Consider the following 19,264-nt stretch of genomic DNA (forward strand, 5'->3'; position numbering starts at 1 on the left):
TTCTTAGTACCCAAAGCTGAGGGCGTGTTGACCTATTCAACATAATATATGCTACCGCCAAGCAGCAATACTTACGATTCCGTTTAGGTTTTAAGGATGAATGAGCAGCTATAAGGCACAAGGGAGATAACATCTTAGTCCCCAAAGTTAATAGAGCATTGGTATGATAAATGATTAATATTTCCAGACGAGATGGCCCAGTGGTTAGAACGCGTACATCTTAACCGATGATTTCGGGTTCAAACCCAGGCGAGCACCACTGAATTTTCATCTGCTTAATATGAGTTTATAATTCATCTCGTGCTCGACACTGAAGGAAACATCATGAGGAAACCTGCATGTGTCTAATTTCAACGAAATTCTGCCACATGTTTATTCCAACAAACCGCATCGAAGCAGCGTGGTTGAATATGCTCCAAACCTTCTCCTCAAATGGAGAGGAGATCATTTGCCAGTCCGACTAACTATAAACATAAATAATAATAACATAATCAGCCTGTAAATTTCCCACTGCTGGGCTAAGGCCTCCTCTCCCGTTGAGACTCCCGACTAACTATATGATATAAAAAATTAAAGCAGGTCTAGGACTTTATACGAAGGAAACTTACCAAGTATCTAGCAAGGATGGCGATATCATCCCACATCATGTGCTGTTCCAACATCGCCGTCGGCGAGTGGCATGTTTTGTCGACCACCTATTCAAACAAATGACTAAAATCTTTACATCTACAAAATAGATTCTTAAAATTATTGCGTCATAAATTTATAAAATATTAATATAATACAACAATTTTTAGTGCGATACACAAAACCTATCTGATTTATATGGATACTGAGTTGGATGTTACTGTTCGTTATAAGAGACAGAAATAATAAAATTGTAAGATAATAAAGAAAAAAAAATTATAAGAAAAAAAAAAACATAACTCACAGTGGCTGCGGTCACAGGACCAAGAATATTGTTAGGTAGTTTGGACAGAGCCTGCAGGATGATAGGTGTTCGTACATGTCATGTCCCCGAGACAGTCAAGTGTATAATCCGCGCGCCATCAGAATGGGATGCCTTATGGAACCTTACGGAACTGAGACACGTCCACCCGCCGACGTTGACGTCGGTAAAGAATATTATAATTATATAAGTAATTAGATTAATAGAGTGGGACGAATGCCCAACTTTGAAATTAATTCACGTAAAATTAGTTTGGTAGTTAAACAAACATACATACAAACATTCAAACGCATATAGACATACATAAATGTAATCCTCTAAAACCATACCCCCCATATTTGCCTTTGGCAGATTCAGATAATTTTTGTTCAAAATTTCTTTGCTAACGCTCCTTCGCTCGAGTACCGTCACCAACAATGTACTTCGATAAAGTTCCATTCCATTCTGACAGCGCGCGATTTGTAATCGTCAATGTTTACGTAATCGATGATTCAGATTCTTTTATTCAATAAAGAAAGTGACGTGATGTCAGAAAATACAATTCTCAATATACGAAAGCGGCACAGTTGTTTTGAAAGCTTTCGGGGTTGCTCTAGCTTAACCATCGCGCAGCAGAGTTACTGACTGAGTGCAGTCGAGCAACAGTTTATCACGTAATATATCTATAGACTATATATAAATGTCAGTCAGTGTCAGTGCCATCTAATGGATTTATCGCGAATTAGATCGTAAGAGTTCGATTATTGGACGAGGGCGAGTCAAGCTTGCTCTGGTGGAACGTTCGACGGGCGACGCCGCGAGATGCTTCAATCAATGTCAAATATTGTTATATATATATTTTTGTATAAACGATTTTTTTTACAACAAAACTCGCACGTCGGCCTTTTGAAGTTAGCCGATAGAAAATATTTTTTTACAACTAAACCATTGTTATATACAATAAAGTATAAAATAAATTTGGTAGCTTACTTTAACTCTGTAACGTGGCGATTCAAAAATGCCGTTATAAGTAGACTCATTGAATAGAGACTTTGATCTTCAAATGTTATAGTTACATTGATAAATGCTTCAATTAACTAGTAAACGAACACCGTTTACCAAAACCACATTAATATTAACAATTACAATATACCGTCTCGGGGAAACCGCGTGTTTAATTCCCTTATTAAAAAAAAAAACAACAAAAGAAAATTCCTACAACAATATAATCGCCAATAATGTTAACCAAAAAACTAAAACCTCAAATAATTAACTCAAAACAGTTACATAAAAAGAAAAATAATTGTAAAGATGAAAAAAAAAATGAGTATGTTCCGTTTTCAAATGAAATAACAACTCACCCGACACATCCTGCCGATAACTTTCTTGGAGACGAGCTGAACGTTCGCAGAGGCCAGGGCCACTGCCGTATCCGCCATTATCTCGACCATTGGGGATCCGAGGCCTTGAAACACATGTTTTCACTTTTATTTTACGAACAAGACAAACGATTCTAATACTCGAAGACAGAAGACACTCATCAGTGGTGACCACCTGCAAGCCCATTGAATATTCCAATAATTGAGAGGCGTCGGCAAGCGTCACCAGGACTAGGGTGGGTCTGTGTACTCAGAGGAGTCTCCTAGGTGTGGAGGCGTAGACGGGCTAATCGTCCAGGCTTCACGGTCGCATTCGAAAACGATCCCTGACAATTCCGAAAAGACGGAGTACCGCTGGTTGTTTTGTAAGTATTTCATTATTCGAAGCTAGTGATTCAAACACCCAAAAATTTGGGGAACTTTGCTTTACACCATTTGACTCAGCTTCATCCCACTCACCGGAGTTAACGCTTCGTTGTATGAAGCTGTCCAGCACCATATCAATCAGCTCGGGCACCTGGCCGATGGAGCCCCAGATCTTGGCCTGTACCGAGGGGTACATTTCTGTCTCCTCGATTGTGAGTGTGATCAATTTTTCTAATATCTGTCCAACTTGCTTCTGACGGCGTGACTCATCGGACGGCTTGCAGAATCTAAAAAACGAGAGATCCTTACAGTCGTCGCGCATCACGTATGACAAACGTCGTCTCGCCTTGGTAATAAAGAAAACTATACATTGGAAATTGGGTCGGGTTTTGACAGCTAACTCGAACACCGCACGCTCATTGGTCGAAAGAAATGGCGCCCGACCCGAAAGCTTCCTGTTACATACTTCCGGCCCATCCGTCACGGAATCAATCACACGTATTGCAGGAAACCGAGATGGAAGATGTTACAAATCAAATATAGTTATTTATTGAACTTGTTGTAATTTTTTTTATATTTTGCTTGCTCAAAAACTTTGTGTAATAACTGAGATGAAATATAAAATGAAATCTAATTTTCCTTTTCAATATATTCTCACTAAACTTTAATACACCTTCATACAGATACAGAATATCGCTGTCGTTGGTTGGAAAGTCGAAAGCTAGGTCAAGAGTGATCTATATTTCCACTCACCTCACCAAATTCGCCAACCACGGCGTCATATACTCTAAGCACAGATGTTTCAGCTCTATGGTAGATCCTCGGAAACCCTGAAAAAATATATTGTGGTGAAAAAAAATAGTTATTGTCTAAGTTATGTATTAGCTTACTTTAAAGACCCTATATTTTTATTAGTTGCTTCGATGAGTGCACTGTAGGTAAAGGACCTTGTGCAGACGTGTGGCCACAAACACAAGTCCACTCTAATAATCCGATGAGACGTCAAATTTGGCACGACTGCGGATACTGAAGCACAGTACTGCCAACCTTACGAGCGCACCGGACTACGGAATTTTATATCTGCCAGACTTCCACACACTTAAAACTTTCAACTGGCCTGATTTAGTGATTCTAACCGGAACAGAACCACAAGCTGCAGCTCTATAAGCTATCCACTAAACCAACGAGGCAATTAATAGAGATATCACATATACTGCCATGATGTTTACCTGTATACATTCCTCCAGGAATTCGAGGGTCAAGTGCGGTTCGTTATGAGCGAGTTTTTCACTCACTGACTTTATGAAGATCGTGTTATTTGAAGGAATGCAGAGTCCTGTTGAAATAATAATAAATATAATATAAATTATACATTATATATACCGTGGGTAGTGCAAGCTCGTCTGAGAAGGTTTCACATATTCTACGACAAAGCAGCAGAACTTAGGAAGATTGTGTTCCAGTCCCGGACATAAATTCTAAATTCCTGATGATTTTTGGTGCATGGACGACATAAGAGACGAGTAATATTCTTTACAGAGTCAGTCTATCGGCGATGGTGACCACTTTCTATTTACCAGTTGCAACAATGACTTACATTTTTAAAACGATCACCAGATTTGATGTACAATCCAATATGACGCATATAACCAGTGGTAAGGCCGTCAGTTGGTAATTTTACCATCAAAAATTAAACATTGAACTTTGCATTGCTTTCCGGTTCAAACGGTAAGCCAGTGAATTGCAGGCAAAACGGTGACGGTGGTAGAAGTGGTTGACATATACAGTGCCAGTGTATAAGTGCGGAAGGGAACACTTACCATCAGGTCCGTTTAAAATAAAGAAAACAATATAAAAATTTGTTATTAAGACAAAATTTTGCTAGTCACCTAATGTCAGCCCATTTCGGTATGTACGTACTCGTATTGCTGTATTTATGGGTAGACTTGGAAGTGAAGGATGTCTAAGATCGCGAGCTCACCCGAAGTCTCCAGCAGCTGCCCCTCGATCTTGAGGTGGAAGGTGGCGGTGAGCGCGCACAGCTGGTTGTAGGCGGCCGTGCGCAGCGTGGGGTCGCTGGAGCCAAGGTTCAGCAGCGCCATGTTCAGCAGCGTGCCCGGGACGTCCTTGGGACGGATCTTCTGGTGCACCGTCACCGAGTCCTGCCACACGAAGACGTAACTAGTCATTTACTATATTTTATTTTATGTATCACAACATAATATGTGAGAAAATTTAAATCACTTTTAAAATGGAACCTATTATGATATTGATCTGTCACATCTGATCTGTAAAACGTCTACTCAAAAATATACTTTTATTTCTTTTATTCGCAATAAATTTTCGATTTTCTGTATTTGATACGATCTGCTAACAGCTCTGCCGTATTATACACTAGACAGTTCTCGATGAATATATATTTCTTTATGATACAACACTATTTAACTTAACCAAAACGCCTTTTCAAAATAGGAATGCCATAAACTATTCAAAATGTCGACCAATGACAGCGCTTCAATTCAATGTCAAAGTTCTGTATCGGTAAAAATACGTCTGGATTAGACTACAGAAAATACTACTTGACAACTATAAAACCCTCACAGGCTGACTGAGCTCCCATCGGTTCCGGATGTGTATGATGGACTGCACGATGTTGTCACAGTCGTTGTGGATGAAGCTGAGAGGAGTCGACTCGTTGATGATGGACAGCGAGAACTGGTTGTCGTCGACCAGACACACCTGCAACGAATGGTGCATTATATAGTCTAGTTTCTAACGGTGGAGGAGTTCAATGCGAACATGTCTAGGACCAGCCTTGAAATAAAACAAAATGCAGGTGGCGCGGAACATTAAACTGCCAGTTGGAATGGAAATACTCACCTCGTCAATCTCTGAAGCGTAGTAAACATCATTCAAGAGAACTGGTAAACCCAATACTTTTGTCTTCTCCACTGATGTTATCTGAAGAGCCGTTGGTCCCACCTGTTGAAAAATTTTCATCCATCAACCAAATCCATCAAAAGTATACTTATGTATGTGTTGTGTGTCTTAGTATGTTATGTGTTACAAACACTAGTTAGATAATTAATTAGATATTTAGTCACTATTTTACTAATTTTAATATCATATATTTTTTGTAGTTTTAGTCGCTGTAAACAACACCCTTTTACATGAGAAGGCATTCTCCAAATAATTCAACCTTTTCACGTTTTGGTGATACAAATTATTAAATTTAGACTAAGTGTTTTAGACACATCAATATAAGAAAAAAATACTTGAGATGTCATGGGACACCCGGTTGGAACAAAGTTTGGCTATATATAATGTATTAAATGACAGACACAATAAAATAAATCAACATCAAACAACGTTTGAGAATAATTATATGAATTGTTTATCTCTAACTAATGTTAGAGAGAGAAAGAGAAGGAATGATCGCATGGAAGAGTATAACGCTTGCGTGACGACTTCTGCCTGTTCACTCTACTGTAAGCCGCGTAGAAATACCAATTCCAATAAACATTTTATGTCAACAGTTCTCATGAACATACCTTTATAGCAACTTTGGTGTCTTTGTGCGACAATTTCAAAGCATTGTTGAAAACTTTTAAATCTTCCTCCAAAGCCAACGTCGCTCCTGGGAGCTTCTGTTGTTCCGGATCAACGAAATCGCTGAGACGACTGTGGTTGTCTATGAATATGAGTTTTCTATTGCCCTGAAAGGAAAATACTTATTTAATTACAAATTGTTACTATGTCCAAGGTTTTGATAGATGGTCAGAACATACCCTGAGCGGAGCGAGGATGGACTCGTGGAACTTGGTGTACTCTCGCACCCAGCTGTTGCAGTTGTAGATGTAGCACGCGTGCGCGCTGGAGTACGCCACCTCGGGGAGCACACTGAACCACTTCTGCAGGAAGTCCGTCCTGTACACGGCAATGGACATTACTTCAAGAAACATATAAACACATACGAAGCACATGTATCGACCTTTTCTAACCTCTAATCTATGAAAATCTTCTAATTTTTTTTAAATTTAGCAACCGCCCCCCAAACCCCCCCTTTCGAACTACAGACTCTATAATCTACCAATAATCATGAGTCAAACGTGACCCACAAGACCTAAATGCTTAACAATATACAAACTCACCGGAACCTGTTATCAGAGTTCGTGTGTGTGAAGTCGACGATCAACTCGAACGGTTGCTGGCAGAAGGGCTTCAGAGTTATTATCACGTGGTATATAAGCAAGTCCGCGTTTATCTCACCAATTCTGTAAAAATGGTTATTTTTTTTAATATATACATCTTTATTTTTATAAAATAGCTATTCGAACTGACAAATGAGCCACCTGATGGCAAGTGGTCATCATTGCCCATAGACGTTAGGACTATACGGAATTTAAACCATTCCTTAGTAAGTAGTTACGTTCCTTGTACCTGTAGTTACACTGGCTTACTCACCCGGCTTGGCGGTAGAACATACGATTAAGATGAATTATTTATATATACGTACAAAGTTTATTTAGTGGTATATGACCTCTATGAAGATGGCATTTTCTTAAAATCAAAAGACGTAACAGAGGTCTTACTTGTATCTTCGAGATATGAAATAGAAAACCGGGTTCCCAATCTTGCTGGTACCGGCCTGGTAGAAGATATTTAAGCTCTTGATGCTTTTATATTCTTCTTTTTGGTGCATGTTATGCTTGACTATGAACTCCTCGAAGTTAGTTGAGGACATGTCAATGGAAGACCATCGGGCATACGACGAGAACAGGAGACTTGACGTGCTGCGAATAATATGATTATTAGAAAATGTTCCTTACAAGTGGTCAACTTAAGTTGTCACCATCGCCTAAGATTATTATGTCCCTTGTTCATGTAGTTACACTGGCTCACCCATTAATCCAGTAAACACCAGTAATAAGAATTTCTTTTTGGAGGTAGAATATTAGTAACTAGACGAGCTTCCACAAGCCCGAGTAAACCTATTTCCTGTTTCATTGTTCAGTTGAGTTGTGACTTATTAATAGTCGTTAATTTATTTACAATTAACTTACGATTCCACAGGCTTATGTTCAGGTGGTCCCAGATAGGCAAGTAGTGTGGCCATCTGAAAAAGAAATATACTCTTAAGTATTTCTTACATTTCGGAGATTTATTCTGAGAACTGGAGAAAGTTTAAATTGATGAATGATGGGTAGTTTTAATCGTCTAATTAGTAATAATTATACGTAATGCAGGCACACCAATGAAGATTGCACGTATGCGTTATATTATTACAGTTATAAGTCAGTCAGGAGTCATTAAAAATGACGGACGTCACCTAAGCAGCAGTCAGAACTACTATTATAGAAGATTACATTATTAAATCCTCTATTTACCACATTACACGTCCTCAAAGTTTACCTTGTCGAAGGGTCGCCTGCCGACAGCCTTGTGGTCTCTGCTGCAGGACAGGTAGTCCCCGATCTTCTCCTGATGGTTCCACAGCAGACGATGCAGCGCCACCACGTTAGCGTCGCTGATGAAGGACAGGTTGTGCGAAGTTTGGTCCACAGTCTCGCAGTCCGATGCTATTTCTATGAAGAACCTTAAAAAAAAATGGTTTTTTTTATTAGGTATTTAATTAGGTTTTATTAGGTAGGAAAGTAATTAGTATGTAAATTAATAAATTGTATCATCAAAATGTAACAACTGCTAGCAAACCTGATTAAATAAATTTTTGAATCATCATTATTTAAACTCTACCATTTCGGTAAGTAGCGTGACGAAACGACAAGAAACTCGCATAGTTGCTCTTTTCAAATAAACAGATCTACAATGCTGTTATTCACAATTTTATCATTTTATCTTTCAATGAAGACGTAATATCTTACTTGCGTCCAGCTTCGAAATGTTCTCTCAAGAAGTCGTTAAAGGGCAACATATGCTGCTCCTTGGAGAACTCCACGTGGTTCGCGATGTTCTGCAGAATCTTCGACATGAGCATGAGTCCTCTTTTGATGTGTGGTGGAATGGGTCGGTTCACTATTCCCATCTCCTGCGGGGACACTGGGGAGGCAAAGACTATTTTACATACCTTTGCTTATTTTTTTACATAAAATAGGCACCACTGACCTTGGGAACTTAGACATTAAATCCCTTATGCCTACAGTTAGACTGGTCCATTCATCCCTTAATAATATGTTAAAGTTAGTATACTTTATTGTATACCACAAACAAAAATACAGAAATCTTAGGATTAAGACAGATTAAAAAAAAATACCATAAGCCCTACAACCGAGTTGCTCATACACAGTAGAGTCAACATGACCACCGGTAAAACTAAAGGTATTATATTAAACTCACCTATCGCCGGATTTATGTACCGTAAGAATAAAACGGTACCAACTGCGCCCACACTTGTCTGCGGGAACTGGACGAACCTCTTGCTGAGCACCTAGAAATATATAGTTAATAAACATTAAAGAACCTTCCCCAAATATAATAAAACCATTAATTGACAAATTCTCTTCGTCTCCGACAAAATATCTACTCTACCGAGTTTCACCAACGCGTAACAGCATAAACTGCTTGTATATTTTTAGTATAAGGACACGCACGCAGTTGCGTAGCGAACACATGGCAAGGCGGACCGGTGCATCAGTTTAAGGGGTTATAGTGCTTTAATGACACCTCACTAGAATACGAGTATTTTGTTATTTTATCACAAAATCAAACACAAAACATAACTCTTTATTTTCAATTATCATTTGAAACTTTTTTAGTATCATTTGAAGTTATAACTAATATGTTTTTGTTTAAGGATCACCTAAAGTAGCGAATGAGGTATGAGTGAGGGATGAGTAGGATCTTTTTCTTTTATTTTTATTTTTTAAGTTTTGTTTTAGAGTTCAATACTTTATAAGTGCATGTTGTGTTCTCCTGTAATTGGAGGTACATTTAATATTTTATTGTCTAAACTTGTATTTTATGTATTACATATGTACCTGTGTTGGAGTTCCATATTAAATAAATAAATATATGAGTATATTATGATGTCAGATTATCGACGTGCGTCACTATTCCACCAGTATCCGCTGCGACGTATCGTGTACTCCACCTGTACTTAAGCAGCGATCATTGTTGTTTGGTAATAAATAGTTGAAGATAAACATCCAATAAACCATGTCCCATGTCGAGATCAAAGAAAAAGCTAGGTTAACCCTATAGCGACACGGCAGCATAGTCAAGTGATCCCCTCCTCTCCTCCCCACCTCCGATGGTTATTAGAGAAAGTTCTAGATTGCTGGGTCGCACCGGGCGAGCTCTGCACTGGCGAAGCCCAGACTCATACACGATGTAGGGAAACGCGTAAGGGTTTTTCCCGGGACAATAAATAGAAGTCACCCATACCTGGTACAAGCAATGGCACATACTCCGAAGCTGCGAAGGGAATTTATCAGCGGAACTGATGATCCTTTCGAACACCTCGCGTGTCAGGTCTCGGAGATTATTCCTGTTGATCTCTATGTCGTGAGTTGGGTCCAGCCTGCAATAGTTAAATCAAAATATTCTTTATTCGAGTAGAATCACAAAAGAACTTTTGAATCGTCACGTTAGCGTTGAATTAAACGTGAAAGCTACCACCGGTTCGGAAAGTAGATTCTACCGAGAAGAACCGGCAAGAAACTTGGTATATACTAATTTAAATAACATAGTACGTCAGTCAAGTACAAATATTTTTATATATATATCATGGCTAGAAAGTAATATGCTTTATGTATAAATGTTGTTTGTTAACAATAACAGTGGAATCTTATCGTAGAAACGAAATGAGTCTTTAATACATACATCATGTTGGATGTCATCGAAGAGGTCACATCAATGCCATTGGAATGGGCTATATGGTGCAATCACCCTGCATTATGGGTGTAGATAGAATGAAGCAGTTTTTTTTTTTTTAATATTTGTAATTAGTAGCGGACTGACGAATGGGTTCCTTGGTAGCAAGTGATCACCACTGCCCTTCGACTTTGACGGTGTAAAAAAAATATTAACCATCCCTGATGTCATTAATATACCATTGTTGTTTGGTGTAGACTAAATGATAGGTACCTTCCTAGGTTACCTGAGCCGAGATGACCCAGTGGTTAGAACACGCAGGCACCACTGAATTTCATGTGCTTAATTTGTGTTTATAATTCATCTCGTGCTCGGCGGTGAAGGAAAACATCGTGAGGAAACCTGCCTGTGTATAATTTCAACGAAATTCTGCCACATGTGTATTCCACCAACTTGCATTGGAGCAGCGTGGTGGAATATGCTCCAAACCTTCTCCTCAAAGGGAGAGGAGGCCTTAGCTCAGCAGTGGGAAATTTACAGGCTGCTAATGTAAACCTTCCTAGGTTGACTAGCACAAAGCTCTACAACCAAGTTTATATTTCTAACGGTTCCAATGTCTATAGGGCTAAGTGAAAATCTAATATCCGACTAACTCGTCGGCAATGAATTAAAGGAACAAAACACAAAATATTTTTCTTTCTATCTTTTATCGTGAATATCATTACCTGGCTGGATCGACTTCGAAGCTCAAACTAGCGTTGCAATCCGCCTGGTCGAGCAGGGCCGTTATCAGCGGCTCAAGCAAGCTCTGCAGGTAGCCGTAGCCGTATATTTTGAAACAGAAAGCCATAATCTTGCTGCCCAGCGAGTTCCCTCTGAATAGAGTTTGCATGCAGTCTGAGACCTGAAAATTTATATTTTCGATAAAAAAATTGTTGTTTGTTCAAATCATCATTTAACATTACCACGGGGTAATAGTTTAATATTATTGGCGTCAACCAGCGTACACGCTACGTCAATACACCACCAGATGATCCAAATAGATCCCAAGGAGGCCAGTTTATATGAGAAAGCATTACAAGAATTTATGGCCGACGGTGAATTGTCTATGAAGTGGTTAGGAGGACGGGCAAACGGGCCACTTTGTAGTATGTGGTAAAAGGCCACCATGAGAAATTCTAATCATTACTTACATCTCCAATACGCCTCCAACCTGTAGTTACACTGACTCACACACCCTGAAGGGTGAACCCAAAAACAACAACACGAAGTATAACTGCTCGGCAGCAGATTACTAAGATTCGCCAAAAGTTATCTACGAGCGACCTCCACAGCGCCGGGCAACTCACCGCACAGACCTCGACCTCCCGGTAGAAGATGTTCCAGAGCAGCGGCGCCAGCAGGTGCTTGGCGTCGAACAGCGACACCAGCACGCGCGCCAGCTCGTCCATCTGCGCCGACCCCACCACGCTCGCCAGCGCCATCGCGATCGGCAGCTCGCCCTGGGGAGACGCCGCGTTGTTCTTCGGACATTTTATGTTATTCATTTCTAAGTACAGGTTGTTTTTACAACATGTGTTTACTAATTTAAAAAAAAAAACTCAATTTCATTCTGATTAATTACCAGAATATTAGTGATCGTCTTAATTTGGACCAGATCGTTTATTAGCTGAGATAAGCCAGCTTCAGGGGTGGTATTAGCTCCAATCCTTCTCCTCAAAGGGAGAGAACTAATTTGGGATACACATATATCAGAATTTAATTGAAATTAGTCACATAAAGTTTTCCTTAGGATGTTCTCCTTCGCCGCCGAGCACGAGATGAATTATACACACATTTTACATTATTTTACATTAAGTTCTTTGGAATTGCCCCACCCACCTTATCCGATATCATGGTGACGAGCTGCACGAGCTGCTCGAAGCGGTCCGCCAGCACGGTCTCCGCGAGCGTGTCGAACTCCGTGCCCTGCTGCAGGATCTTCGTCAGAACCTCCATGAAGGCAGCTCGCGTTTGCAAATCGCGATGGTAGCCCAAATCTAATTAACACGAACAACTTTAACTATTACAACGTCTATTAACGAATCACATGTCCCCTTGGATTACTTGGAAGGGGAATTTATTTATTTATTCTTTATTGCACCCAAACTTAAAACTAAAAATTACAACATTGCTACACAAAGTTGCACGAGGTGCAACAGGCGGCCTCATCGCTCAGCAGCTATCTCTTTCAGGCAACCTTTGGGCAGAGGACCATAATATTTACATATATGGGAAGGGTACAGTAATTTAAGTCATAATAAAATACCTATTATTTTTTGGAAATTGTTAGTTTTATTTTAATTTCATTGTTTTAAGATATCGTTAAAACGCTATCACTGGCCGCGATATTTCTCTTTATCTTTAAACTAAAAAATCTCAACAGACTTGCTGTTCATCCCTTTATTTGTTACTAGTTTTCACCAGCAGCTTCATCGATGTATTTGGGGGCAGGACTTAAGTATTAAAAAATTAAAGGATTAAATGTAATGTAGACTATCGTCGCGGACTCCAGAGGAGGCCTTCACCTTCGAGACGAGGGGTTCTTCGTAGTTATACGTACAAGATTAAAAATTTAATTTTTGAAAAATAAACAAGATACTTAGACAATAAGAATATATTTAAGAATATATTGTTTTCGTTATAAATTTGTATAATTAAGCAAGAAATATAAGGATTATTACTTATTATTAATACCGTCGCGGAACGTAGATTCTACCGAGAAGAACCAGCAAGATACCAAACACCGAATTTGATGATTTTTTTTTTTTTTATGGTAGAGGTGGCAAACGAGCAGGAGGCTCACCTGATGGAAAGTGACTACCACCGCCCATGGACATCGGCAACACCGGGGGGCTTGCAGGTGCGTTGCCGGCCTTTCAGGAAAGAGTACGCTCTTTTCTTGAAGGAAAAGGTTCTGGGGTACATTCTCATTTATAATATCAGTATACTAGTGGCGGTGAAGGTGTCTGTGGCCTACACTAGATCTTCCCTAGTGTTGGGTGTTCTACTTGTCTTTCCTGTTTAAACTTACCAATGCTATGCATGAGACCCGAGTCGATGTTCGCCGATAGTAAGTTTGACATCGCCTGGATGGTTGCGTTCCTCAAGGTCTCCAGCCGTCCCGGACCTTCGGTCAGCTCGACCTCGTTGCAATCGTTCAGTAAGTTCATGAACAGGGTGAAATACCTGAAATTATATAATTTGGTCTGCAACTAAACTCAAAAGCCATATATACGTTCCATAAAGAATATTATTGGAAAGTAATAACGCAAGAACATTTACGGGAAGCCATTTAAAATATCTCACTTTAAGAACAGCTGACTCTTAGCCTCCATAAGGTCTCCACGGTCCGACTCCTCGGGCTGCAGCGGCAGACCCTTGAGCAGCGCCGCCACGGCCTCCATGCAGGCCTGATCCAGCTCCCTGGATATATAATACCTGATCACACTATTGGGGTAGACTTCTAAAGCGCCGGTGGTATACTGCCTTCAGATCGAATCATTGAAAAAATTAAAATAATAATGTATCTTTTGTGAATCAATGTAAACGTCATTATTATAACCACCCCCCCCCTCCCCCGATTCCATATATTACGTGAAACATAGAAGTTTTCTTATTTATAACATTTTATTACTACCTGGTAATGGAGGAAGCGTCTGCCCTCAGGGGCGGAGCGATCTGATGAGACGTCCCGAGAACCCAGTCCGTCACGTACTCAACCATTTTGTTGCGGAACTTCATCTCCTGGTTAAACGATTGACGATTTAATTAACAACAGCCATATTTAACGGTCACTGGTGACACGAGGGTACAGTCAGCTTCAAACATCCACTCATCATATTCGATCACTACACAGTTACACTTAGGATTGTCGAGTTCCTGTTTTAAGGTTACATTTTTTATATGAAACCAACCCTCAAGGTTGGTAAAGAGATTTTTAAGTGTCAGTCGGTGCTAGCGACCACTTACCATCATGTGGTCCGTTTGTCAGACTACCTTAGTATATATCAATCACAAACGACGACATTTGACATCAAATATTTTGACGACCTCCGTGGTCGAGTGTGTACACCGGTTTTCATGGGTACGCTACTCTGAGGTCCCGGGTTCGATTCCCGGCCGAGTCGATGTAGAAAAAGTTCATTAATTTTCTATGTTGTCTCGGGTCTGGGTGTTTGCGGTACCGTCGTTACTTCTGACTCTCCATAACGCAAGTGCTTTAGCTACTTACATTGGGATCAGAGTAATGTATGTGACGTTGTCCAATATTTATTTTAAAAAAATATTATTTATTTAAATTGACGCGATATCATTGACGAAGCTGTTTTGAGAACTTTGGAAGTAAAACGAAAACGTATATAAGTATTTAAGTGAAATAATATTGTAATATTAATAGAGACACATCGATCAAGAACTGTTTGTAGAGCAAAATATAGAAGAACTGAAAGAAGTTTAACCGTACCTGTCTGAAAGCTAAGTCATCTCTCCGTCTCATCATAGCGTCGACAACTTGACAGAGTTTCGTCTTGATATGTACAGACAGCACCGTCATGTCTAGGTGCCGGACGTATCTACAAAACGAATGTTTTTATTATTATACGGGAGATATAAATACATTATAGAAGGAATAATAAGTTATCATAAGATTAATGTAATCACTGCGCCCATTTTCACATAAAGTGGAGATGTTCCAAGTACACTGGAATACCCACTAAAAAACCAGCGGTACCCGCTCAGTCTTTTCGGGAGGCATCAAGGTATCGCTCGAGCATACTACCGCGCCGGCCCGACGGTTGGAATTCTGTGCGGGCCTCCATTCCTAGACAAGTTCTTGGACGCGGTGAACTCTCCAGTTCCGGTCACGCTTACGGCGGCGGGAGTATGAACGCATAACGCATAAAATGAAACTCAAGTTCCTTTATTTTACATAATCAGCCTGTAAATTTCCCACTGCTGGGCTAAGGCCTCCTCTCCCGTTGAAGAGAAGGTATGGAGCATATTCCACCACGCTGCTCCAATGCGGGTTGGCGGAATACACATGTGGCAGAATTTCGTTGAAATTAGACACATGCAGGTTTCCTCACGATGTTTTCCTTCACCGCCGAGCACGAGATGAATTATAAACAAATTAAGCACATGTAAATTCAGTGGTGCCTGCCTGGGTTTGAACCCGAAATCATCGGTTAAGATGCACGCGTTCTAACCACTGGGCCATCTTGGCTCTAATCAGATTCCTTTATTTTATATAGAAGAATTCCACTTACTTATTGATATTAAAATGAAACACTACCACTCACCGCTGAGAAGAACCGGCGAGAGAAACTCAGCGGGTCTTTTTTTGTCAATTGAATATGAATAGAAATAGCATCAACCACAATCTTGGTTTTAGACCTTAACCGTTAATAAGGTCTCGCGTCGTCGTTTAAAATGACTGGTCCACATTCGTTTCAAACGATACTACAAGAATTTGCAATTGTAGATTATGGACTAATGAAGATCACGACGATGCCATGCCAAGTACATTATAAATATATTCACCTAACGATGGCCAGCATCAGTCCTTCGATGGACGTCGTGCTGAGATGTTCGCAGGGCTGGTCGCTTTTCTTATTATCCAATATACTCTTCATTATAAATATAGTATGTTCAACGAATTGTGTATTTATATCTGTCAGCATAACCTGTAAACATCACTATGTTAACATTTTATATAACGTGTTAAGTATTAAAGATTAATAAACGGAATGGTATAAATTAAAAAAGTTTGACGATAATTAAATGGCGAGAAATACGATTGATATTAAAAAACTGCGTGTGAATTAAAACGATAACAAGAATAAAATTACACAATTTATATATGATTTTAGTAGAAAGAGAAAGTTGGAGGGGGGGGGGGGTAACTCTTTGTCTAGACGTGACGACGTCTGGCAGTTCACTCTACTGTAAGCATGCAAAGTAACTTCGTTCGAATACGTGTATCTTTTAACTGACGACTGTGTATTGTCGTGGATAACGCGGGGTCTTTATCACTATTTCGTAAAATAGGTAGGCGGACGAGCAAACGGGCCACCTGATGGTGAGTGATCACCAACCAAACATAGACAATGGCTCTGTCAGAAATATTAACCATTCCTAACCTTAGGAACTAAGATGTTATGTCCCTCGTGCCTGTAGTTACACTGGCTCACACAAAAATACTGCGTACGGATGTTTGGCGGTTGAACAAAATAAAATTATTTCTTACAAGACCGGCTCGTGCTCTGTTATGTCCCTTGTGTATATAGCTACACGGCTACACGGGGCCACGCACTTTTCAACGCCCAGCTATACATATTACGGGAGACCATCTTTTAAGCTGTACCAACTGAGATTTGGAATGAGACCTGGGTGGTCTTCCATTCACTTTTAATATGGCCGAAGAATTTCTTTATGGCATTAATTGTACACACCTGTTGTTGCTGATCGAAGAACTTGTCGACGATTGCTTTAATCTGATCGAATAGTATCGGGTACAGCGCTGGAGACATTTCATTGCCGACCAATTCCTTGACGTGACTCTGTATTTGAGCACCGAAGCGTTCGTTACTGCAGAGCAATAATCTTAATAGCTGACCGATGAATCTATAAAAAATGACATATTAAGAGAACAAAACAATATTATTAGGAAATATATACTACCACCACCCCTCACCGTAAGGAGGATCTCCTACCATCAACTACCAGCCCTCATTGCAGGGACGACCTCCTACCGTCAACTGCCATCCCTCATTGTAAGGAGGACCTCCTATCATCGACTACCCATTGCAAGAGGACATCATCAGCTAACACACTTCATTATAAAGAGGATCTCCTAACAGCAAGTACCAAACCTGGTTGAGGACCTAGTGTCATCGACTACCACACAAAACAAGGAATCCCGACTAGAACTTTCGTTCGTACTCAGTGTTGACCATAGAAGTACACAGTAGTTGAATTTAATGAGTTCATGTTTGATGTCAATAATTTGCTACTGATTAAATTAGTGATAAATAGATGGATTCTATGTTTAAATTTGTTTTTTTTTTCAACAAACTTCCAATTCTTTCGCTAAAAATACATTAATGATCTCAAACTTACTGAGTTACAGGGCAGTATTGGACTTCTTGAGATGTGTTCGCCAACACATTATACTTTCTTGTATCTGAAACAAAAATTTGACTCATACACTTGGATTTTATGTTCATTCCGAGTCCATCAATCGCGTTAGGCTATGATTTGACCAATACAGACTTTAGATTACTTTGATTTTTAACTTTGCCGTTTCATAGATTCAAGTCATTTGTAAAAAATACATTGGTAAAGAAGGCATATTATTCGATACAAGATTATATAGATGAGAAAAAGCGTGGAGTTAATGCTTGTTGACTTCCAGGCAGGAGACATAACATATATAATTGTATTTAACTAACATGACTGTATATTTAGATGTTGAAAAAGATTAACTACTGAGTTTCTTGCCGGTTCTTCTCGGTAGAATCTATATTCCGAACCGGTGGTAGCTTTACTTTAAATAGTTTGTTGAGTGACGATTCAAAAGTGCTTGTAAAAACGTACTTGAATAAAGTATATTTTGATTTGATTTGATTTTGACCTTGAATTGGTGCGATTTCATTGGTCGAAATCTTGTATAATCTATTACATAATGGATTAGAATTAAATTTGCAAATAGTGTCTGAAATATTTACTTTAATTTATGACAGTTAGTTTTATTATCGTAAAATTGTCTAGATTGAATTACTAGTCTTTTAAATGGCGCTGACTTATTGTATAAATCATACATAGAAATATAATTTCATGTCAATAAAGGTGTTCATGACCATGGAAGTTTAATCAATCCAGTGAGTGGTGTGATCCGTACAATAGTGCAGAGTCCACAATAGCGTTCAGCGAATGCTGTTGGAACTTTGAAAGTAAAATTGTGGATATAAAAAGAAAGATTTGTGTCGTATTAAGAATTAAATATAAATGACTCAATTAAGAACTGTGTGTAGAGTATAATATATAACTCTAAGGTTTGTTTAATTTTACGCCTTCTTTAATAAAAGTTAATGGCACAAAAGGCGGACTTAATGCCTGAAGGCATTCTCTGCCAGTCAACCTTTAGGTCAAACAGAAGAACCATGAAGGCGGTAATTAAAAATTAATTAACAATATATAACAATATATGCACATACTTATATAAAACTACACAAAAAAAACATATACATACATATCCATATAGTATCTACAAAATAAATATTGATATATACTGTCTATCGTAAAAACTTCTTGTATTGGAATAGGGTTTATATAGAGATAATTTGCTAAAATCATTGATCTTGTCAGAGAATAATGACTGTGCTAACGTAACCTTACCTGCTAAAGTTCCTTCGAGAAACAATTCTCGAGCGACTGCGTTTATCGATTTACCTCGTGAAGGTTCCTTTCCTTTAACTCGAGGATTATTATACATGAGACTAATAATAATTATAATACAACAAAGCGATAGAGAAATAAATAAAGTCACCGTGGGTATGTAGCTGAGACCACGCGGGGGCGGGCTTCCGTTGGAGACAGACACCCCCGAGAGCGCACAGGAACGAAGTGATGTTGGCCCACTCCTGGATTTGCATCTAAATAGTAAGACAAGGTTGTAATCTTTCATCCGATGGCGCGGTGCCCCCCCCCCCCCCCGCGGGCC

The 19,264-nt window shown here is 39.4% G+C and overlaps 1 protein-coding gene across 1 annotated transcript in view; it reads right to left on the reverse strand.

The window, feature by feature from the left end:
* The window catches only part of LOC113391638 (neurofibromin), a 54,444-nt gene that overhangs the window by 19,475 nt on the left and 15,705 nt on the right, over positions 1-19,264 (reverse strand). Inside the window, exons 18-46 of the mRNA XM_064220028.1 lie at positions 19,091-19,196; positions 17,662-17,725; positions 16,995-17,166; positions 16,084-16,226; positions 15,008-15,116; positions 14,183-14,289; positions 13,852-13,968; positions 13,577-13,731; positions 12,385-12,542; positions 11,853-12,005; positions 11,229-11,407; positions 10,075-10,210; positions 9,028-9,118; positions 8,556-8,730; positions 8,086-8,269; positions 7,737-7,789; positions 7,266-7,466; positions 6,825-6,947; positions 6,462-6,600; positions 6,225-6,389; positions 5,554-5,655; positions 5,275-5,412; positions 4,655-4,835; positions 3,903-4,009; positions 3,427-3,503; positions 2,767-2,960; positions 2,290-2,393; positions 932-982; positions 609-695 (exon numbers count right to left, since the gene is read on the reverse strand). Of these exons, the coding sequence (XP_064076098.1) occupies positions 609-695; positions 932-982; positions 2,290-2,393; positions 2,767-2,960; positions 3,427-3,503; positions 3,903-4,009; positions 4,655-4,835; positions 5,275-5,412; positions 5,554-5,655; positions 6,225-6,389; positions 6,462-6,600; positions 6,825-6,947; positions 7,266-7,466; positions 7,737-7,789; positions 8,086-8,269; positions 8,556-8,730; positions 9,028-9,118; positions 10,075-10,210; positions 11,229-11,407; positions 11,853-12,005; positions 12,385-12,542; positions 13,577-13,731; positions 13,852-13,968; positions 14,183-14,289; positions 15,008-15,116; positions 16,084-16,226; positions 16,995-17,166; positions 17,662-17,725; positions 19,091-19,196 (3,771 nt within the window). The remainder of the gene's footprint in view (positions 1-608; positions 696-931; positions 983-2,289; positions 2,394-2,766; positions 2,961-3,426; positions 3,504-3,902; positions 4,010-4,654; positions 4,836-5,274; positions 5,413-5,553; positions 5,656-6,224; positions 6,390-6,461; positions 6,601-6,824; positions 6,948-7,265; positions 7,467-7,736; positions 7,790-8,085; positions 8,270-8,555; positions 8,731-9,027; positions 9,119-10,074; positions 10,211-11,228; positions 11,408-11,852; positions 12,006-12,384; positions 12,543-13,576; positions 13,732-13,851; positions 13,969-14,182; positions 14,290-15,007; positions 15,117-16,083; positions 16,227-16,994; positions 17,167-17,661; positions 17,726-19,090; positions 19,197-19,264) is intronic.

The sequence above is a fragment of the Vanessa tameamea genome, chromosome 30 (genome assembly GCF_037043105.1).
Source record: "Vanessa tameamea isolate UH-Manoa-2023 chromosome 30, ilVanTame1 primary haplotype, whole genome shotgun sequence".
NCBI lineage: Eukaryota > Metazoa > Arthropoda > Insecta > Lepidoptera > Nymphalidae > Vanessa > Vanessa tameamea.